The sequence below is a fragment of the Notothenia coriiceps genome, unplaced genomic scaffold, assembly GCF_000735185.1.
Source record: "Notothenia coriiceps isolate Sejong01 unplaced genomic scaffold, NC01 NC01_scaffold00019117, whole genome shotgun sequence".
NCBI lineage: Eukaryota > Metazoa > Chordata > Actinopteri > Perciformes > Nototheniidae > Notothenia > Notothenia coriiceps.
In genome coordinates this window covers 24,422-31,323 of record NW_011351818.1, presented here as the reverse complement: position 1 = coordinate 31,323, position 6,902 = coordinate 24,422, and the positions used below count along the sequence as shown (strand labels likewise).

The following is a 6,902-nucleotide window of genomic DNA, read 5'->3' as shown; positions in this document are numbered from 1 at the left end:
TAAAAATACATTATTATGGCGTTATTAAAGGGACAATTTCACCTCAGATTTAATAGTGCTCACAGAGCAGCATGACCGTTCCACTCAAATTGCATACTTTCCTTCATTCTGGAGTGGCTTTCTGCAGCGGAATAAGCATTAAAGCTCAAAGCTCCCAGTGGGCTTCAATTGCAGCCTCCATAGGAAGATGCAATGTTAGCATTTGAAAGGCAAGAAAATCACAGTCAATCAATGGTTCCTCCATGATTCATGCAATGAGTTCCAGCTCAAAAACTCCCTCCAGCATGTATCTCAAGAGAGCAGCTTTACAGGGAAATAAATGGGCTGCTGTCTGGAGATGGCAAGCTTCCTTTTTGTGTTTAGACACAAAGACCAGTTTCAAATGGAGGGACTGGCAGAGAACCTGCGGCTGGATTATTGTAACTCCTTATTATCAGGGTGTACCAAGAAGTCAGTCAAGTCGCTTCAGCTGATTCAAAATGCTGCAGCTCGTGTACTAACCAGAGTTAGGAAAAGGGACCACATTACTCCTGTTCTGGCTGCCTTACACTGGCTCCCTATAGAACACAGGATAGAATTTAAAATTCTTCTTCTCGCCTACAAAGCCCTTAATGGGCAGGCGCCATCTTACCTTAAAGAACTCATTATACCCTATTGTCCTACTAGGGCATTGCGTTCCAAGAATGCAGGGTTGTTGGTTGTTCCTAGAGTCTCTAAAAGTACAATGGGAGCCAGAGCCTTTTCTTATCAAGCTCCACTTTTGTGGAATCAGCTTCCAGTTTGTGTTCGGACGGCAGACACCCTATCCGTTTTTAAGAGTGCGCTTAAGACCTTCCTTTTTGATAAAGCTTATAGTTAGGGCTGATTAGATTCAGCCCCTAGTTTTGCTGATATAGGCTTAGTTTGTCGGGGGACATCTTACTTCTTCCTTCTCTCTGTCTATACCTGTGTACTCTCATGTTCCGATTAACCCAGCTTCCCCAAATGTCTTTCTTTTTGGTGTCTATATACGCCGGGATCCGGAGTCATGGATGATCCTGCGGTCCTGTGTCATGGATCGCGAGTCCTGGATCTTGAGTCGTGGCTGTGGTCCTGGATCACAAGTCCTGGATGGATATCCTCGTGGATTCATCTTCCTATTATACACACATGCATTTCCAAACATTTGGACTACCTATGTTGCAAATGTATTATCTTTTTAATTTACACACGGCATCTATTGCACGTCTGTCCGTCCTGGGAGAGGGATCCCTCCTCTGTTGCTCTCCCTGAGGTTTCTCCCATTTTTCCGTTTAAACTTTGGGTTTTCTCTGGAAGTTTTTCCTTGTACGATGTGAGGGTCTAAGGACAGAGGGTGTCGTATTGTCATACTGATATTCTGTACAAACTGTGAAGTCCACTGAGACAAATGTAACATTTGTGATATTGGGCTATATAAATAAACATTGATTGATTGATTGATTTGACATCCGACTGTACTTCACAGCAGTACATCTCAATGGTCCTGGCATTAATATTTTTAGGTTCAAAGTTAACCCAGAATAAAACACAGTGTGGTACATCCGGTCCTACAGACACATCTGCAGGATGGACATCTGGCAAAAGAACTAACCAAATACAGAGGGATTACAAGATAAAAGACAATACATTTGCAGTGTGTCTTTTTTCAGCACTAACACTCAAGCACTTTCTTCTCAGGATTGAATACATTAAAAAGAACACATCAAAGAAATGTGGTTTGATTTCATATGTATTACTTATGAATAATTTATTTTATAAAGGTTAGAAAATACAAACAGTATAGTAACACTGACACAACTGTTCAAACACATCATAACATTTGCACACTTGCATTGCAACAGTTTATCAGTATTTACAAGAAAACAAATGTTGTCATGGTCTCAACGTCTCAACATAGAAATTAGACCTGCTGTGCACTGCAGAAGATTTTCTACCAAAGACGTGACATTTTAATATTTTCCCGAAATGCATTAGAGACACTTGGAATGCAAGCCCTATTATTTTCTAAATAAATCCACTTCTGTCTCACCTTCAGGAACATCACTTACTTCACTCTGAAATGGTACCTAGGCTCTTTGAAGTATCTTATTTCTCACGATAAAAGTAATACTTCAAGCTCAAAACTACCTTTAGTAGCCTATATACTCTCCCCATGTTACCTTTAATTCTAGCATTAGCATTCGGCTCAGAGTTTTAAATGAATTATTTTATATATAGTTTTGCTGTTGTTAGACCCAATCGTCTTACTTTTTTGATTCTTTGTTCACATTCAAGGCGGGGAGAGAACGTTTTCTTCATAAATTCAATCTAGTATTTGTGACTAATTGATACACAAATGGTGATTTTGTGAGTGAAGCATTCCCTTGAACAATGATATAATGAGAACATGGCATCATGAAAACATGTTCCATCAACACAGCAGTACAGACCATATTCTGGATAATACCTTTCGCAGCATCACACTCGTTTGACATTTGGCACTTATATATTTAACAAAACCATAAAAAGTCATGTTGAATTACTTTATGGTAAAATAAGATAGATTACATTCATGTCTTCAGCATAGAGACAGAGGAAAGTCAGCTGGAATAAATAAATAAATAAACAAACAAACAAACCAACAAATCAATCTACTACGTGACTGGTTGAAAACTCCTGTGTTCCACTAAACTGTGAGACAGGTTTCTGAGATCGGCTGCAGAATGAACCTGCTTGTATCCCAGCAGCGCCAGAGTGTCATTGCACAGATTCTGCAAAGTCCTGACGATGTCAAAGCCCAGACGAAGCCTCCAGCTCTCCGCTGTTGCTCTGGAGTCTCTGTTGGTTGAGTACCTGTAGTTCCACTCTGACGGAGACGACACGTTACTGTTTGTGTTCTTTGCAATCCACAACCGCACCCTGTCCTCCATCTCCAGCCCCACAAACCTGTAGATCTCAGTGGCTTTGTCCTTCGGATTGAAGGCCAGGTCCTCATAGCGCACCAGCAGGTAGCGTCCCCGCAGCCATGCCGGTGTTTGCAGGCCTGTTGCCGTGGAGGCCGCCATGTCTTTGCAGGTGCTGGTGATCTGCGTCAAGTCCACGTACCGAGGCTGCCGTCCCGTTGCATTCCATATTTTCCAAGCGCGGAATTGATCAGAGAAAGCCATCATGCGCGACGCGAGGATAGCTCTGGGGTCTCTCACCAGGTGGATGATCTTCAGGTCTAAACGAGGATCTTCTGTCAGGGTGCGCAGGTCCCCCACCTCCGGGACCCGCACAGTCTTTATGGCTACATGTTCCTTCGAAAGACACGACATAGAGGCAAGGGTGAGGTTCAGGGCCCCACACTTCTTTGGACACCAGGCTTCATCCGGGGAATCCGAAACTGCTACATCCCCTGCTTCCATGCACACGGGAGGGGAGCAGAGGGCATGACTGGAGCTTCTGCGAAAGAAGGAGCTGGTGACGTGGTCCTGGGGCTCCGGGCGGATGTAATTCTCCATGAAGTGAAGATCGCAGGTGTACAGGTTGAGGAGGAGATCCCTGTATGCTCCCAGGAGGGATCGGCGGTCCAGGGTGCGACGCAGCCTGCTGCTGGAGTTGGTGAAGGCCTGCTGGACGTGGTAGAGAGGTTCAAACACGTAGAAGATCCCTGGGTGCTGATTGAGGAGCTGCCCGGTGAAGGAGGAGCCGCTGCGGGTGGTAGCGAACAGCAGGATGTGCTTCCGAGGCGAATCAACAGGCATCCAGCTGTCATCGCACAAGGCTCTCCACCTGGAGTCTGGAAGAAAGAAACAACAAATAAATGTGCTGAACATGTTTAACCCAATGTTTGCTACACTGACATCAATTGCATCATGTTTTTTCTTACAAAGAGGTAAATAAAAACTCTAAATCGCACACTAAACCACATGTTTTTCTCTTAGATTCATAGATTCAAGTTCTGGTTAAAGAGAGGGGTAACATTTTCTATGAAATACACTTCTATAGTGTATCATTAGGGCATCTTTAGTGGATTATCATGCATTTATGGTACTTTATCACTGTACTTGTTAACAATCATATTGCTTCTGATGCACAATTTCAACAAAACATGTGACTCCTCTTATATAATATAACTGTTTTATGAATATTCTTGACTAGTTATAGGTTGACCGATAGTGTTTATGAGCGTATTCATGATGCAGCATGCTATAGAAGTGGCATTCATAAAAAGCGTAACGAATAGGCTTTACCTTACTTATTTTGGAAGAGTTACTTCAGCTCATAAAAGTGAAAAATAATTGGTTTCCGTCATAACTCTAGTCCAGGAGAAAGTGAACTACTGAATCAAGCCAATAAAGCTTAAATAATTTAGAGGGTAAACATGCCTGAGTAAGTTGCTTGTCTGCCGGTGGTTACTGAGGGGTTTTATGAAATGGCGGATCTCTAAATATAGCGCAAATAGCTAACGTGTAATTACTGCTGATGAGGAGTTGATTGCAAAGGGGATGTTTCTTTCGTACACAGGAGCTTGGCGCTGGCAAACTACAGCGGCGCTATGAGACGGGATTAATGGAGATAAATTGGAGGATAATTGTAAAACGAATCACACATATTTCATTTCTTTATCCTCCCCACTTGTTGGGAATTCTCTCATTAAATGAACCGCTTTTTCTTTAGCTTTAGTCGCAGCTGTAATGCTGGCACGGATCCTCTATGCATCAGGTTTTCTTCTAAAATGATGTTAGTAATCAAATGTGTGTTTGTGCATGACCTCTGCAGGTGCCTCACAGGCAGAGGTGGGAAGTAGCTAAGTGGATTTACTCAAGTACTAAGTACAATTTTGAGATACTTCAATTCAAGTATTTCAATTGTATGCTACTTTGTACTTCTACATCACTACAATTCAGAGGTAAATTGTGTACTTTTAATACACTACATTTACTTTGTACCTTTAGTTACTTGTCAGATTAGGTTTAATGATGTGAAATATAATCGACACTTAAATAAGACTTTACCTGGAGAATATTCACAAGCTACCCTGCAGTATACAAAGTAATTCAAACTAGCTGCACCTTTACCAGCTTTGATAACACTTTAATGCATCTATAATTATAATCAAAAGAATCATGTAAAATATATTATTCTGAAATCTGCCAATCTGCAGCATGAGTTTTACTTTTGGTATATTTTAATAATAATAATAATTAATAATTCCTTACATTTATTATAGCGCTTTTCCAGATGCTCAAAGCTCAAAATAATATTTATGTAACTTTTACAAAATCATATTTTAGCATACACCATACAGCCACACACATCATGCTCTCCTGTAGTGAGGTATGTTTGGCCCTGTTGAATCTGGAGGCGTACCTCTGAAGTGCCTGCTCTGGCAGCGGTAGGGTCCCTGACAGGGCCCGGACAGCGAGTCCCTCAGGGTGCGGATGGCCGTGTACTGGACCCCCAGAGACGCACACACCAGCAGCAGCACCGTCTTCCAGGAGCACTCCATCCTGCCCCTCCCTCTGGCTCTACATCCTTCACGCTAATGCCGTGCAGGGAGGCACAAAGACACACACAATGAGATTTCCCCTTGATGCATTTTCTCAGCTTCATACATGCATGCAGCTCCCACTCCTTCTAGCCTGCAGTCCTCTACTGATAGCCAATGAACAGCTATTAGGATTACTGCTAAAGGGCACTTAGACAGTGGAAGGTAAAGTAAGTCACATTCATCCAGATTTCCCTTGCCAGTTAAGTTTGTCCTTACCTGGCAAAAAAAATGAAATGCAATTATGCAACATGTGTGCAGAGTATTTTGAATAGTGGAGTTATTTTAGATTTAGGGACACCATTTTCCAGTAGAAGTCTGATCTTCTGGTCATGTTTTTGCTGAACAAATATATTGAGCCTTTAAGAAATAAATCCTGTACTTATTTATTCAAAGCGTTTAAGCTACTTATGGTAGAAAATAAACAGCATGTGTAACAGGGCTTTTTCTTTAGTTAAGCAAAAACAATCATTAGAGCAAATATAGGAATAGGTCAATATTTTTTGAAATATTCTTTCTTACTGAGAGTTTAATGAAAAGATTGATAATCCTCGCATGTCTGTACCATAAATATAAAATTACAGCTAGCTGCCAGTTAGCTCAGCTTATCTACATTTAGCGTAAGGACCTTAAACATGTCAAAACAGTTAGCTTTGCTCTGTTGCTCTGTTGCTCTGTTAAACTCACTCAAATGACATTTATTTAAACGATACAAAAACAACCATGAATGTTTGTTTTTTGGATGTCTATTTGAATGTTTAAATAAACTGTCTAACCTGACTAGCTTGGTCTCGTAAAAATTACATTTAAATTCCATGAAAATGCATTGTCAATTAAGTTTTGAGGGAAATACATTGCTCCTGGACTACATTTGTTTTTTTGTAAATCCCAAATACATTTCTAGGCAGAATGTGTCCCGTGTGAAACAAAAAGTAATCTTTGACCTTTTTTGTCAAGCTAAGTAACCTGTTGCTGGTTGTAGCTTCATAATAGTTAGGAAGGTGAACAAAAGATAATTGACCAAATTGGTCCTTGATAGCACATGTGCTTGTGTTTCCTGAAATGTGCAGATTTGAGGAATGGTTTAGCTCTCTTTCTCCAAGCAGAGCAAACTGCTTTGAACATTTTTACCATAAGTAGCTTAAACGCTTTGAATAAACAGGTACAGAATTGATTTCCTAAAGGCTCCATAGATTTGTTCAGCAAAAACATAACCCAAAGGTCAGACCTCTACTGGAAAATAGTGTCCCTAAATCTAAAATAACTCCACTGTTCAAAATACTCTGCACACATAATTGCATAATTGCATTTCAGTTTTTGCTTTCCTCTCTTCTGTAATTAAGCCTCTAAGCCCAGCAGAGAGCTACAA

At 41.0% G+C, this 6,902-nt stretch overlaps 1 protein-coding gene across 1 annotated transcript; it reads right to left on the bottom strand.

Moving 5' to 3' along the window:
- Nucleotides 1-1,794: 1,794 nt before the first annotated feature.
- LOC104951776 (carbohydrate sulfotransferase 1) lies at nucleotides 1,795-5,540 on the bottom strand. The gene is made up of 2 exons (XM_010778505.1): nucleotides 5,356-5,540; nucleotides 1,795-3,781 (listed from the first exon to the last, which is right to left on the bottom strand). Exons 1-2 carry the CDS (start codon nucleotides 5,492-5,494, stop codon nucleotides 2,655-2,657), a joined length of 1,266 nt encoding a protein of 421 aa, XP_010776807.1. The 5' UTR covers nucleotides 5,495-5,540; the 3' UTR covers nucleotides 1,795-2,654.
- Between the last annotated feature and the right edge of the window lie 1,362 nt (nucleotides 5,541-6,902).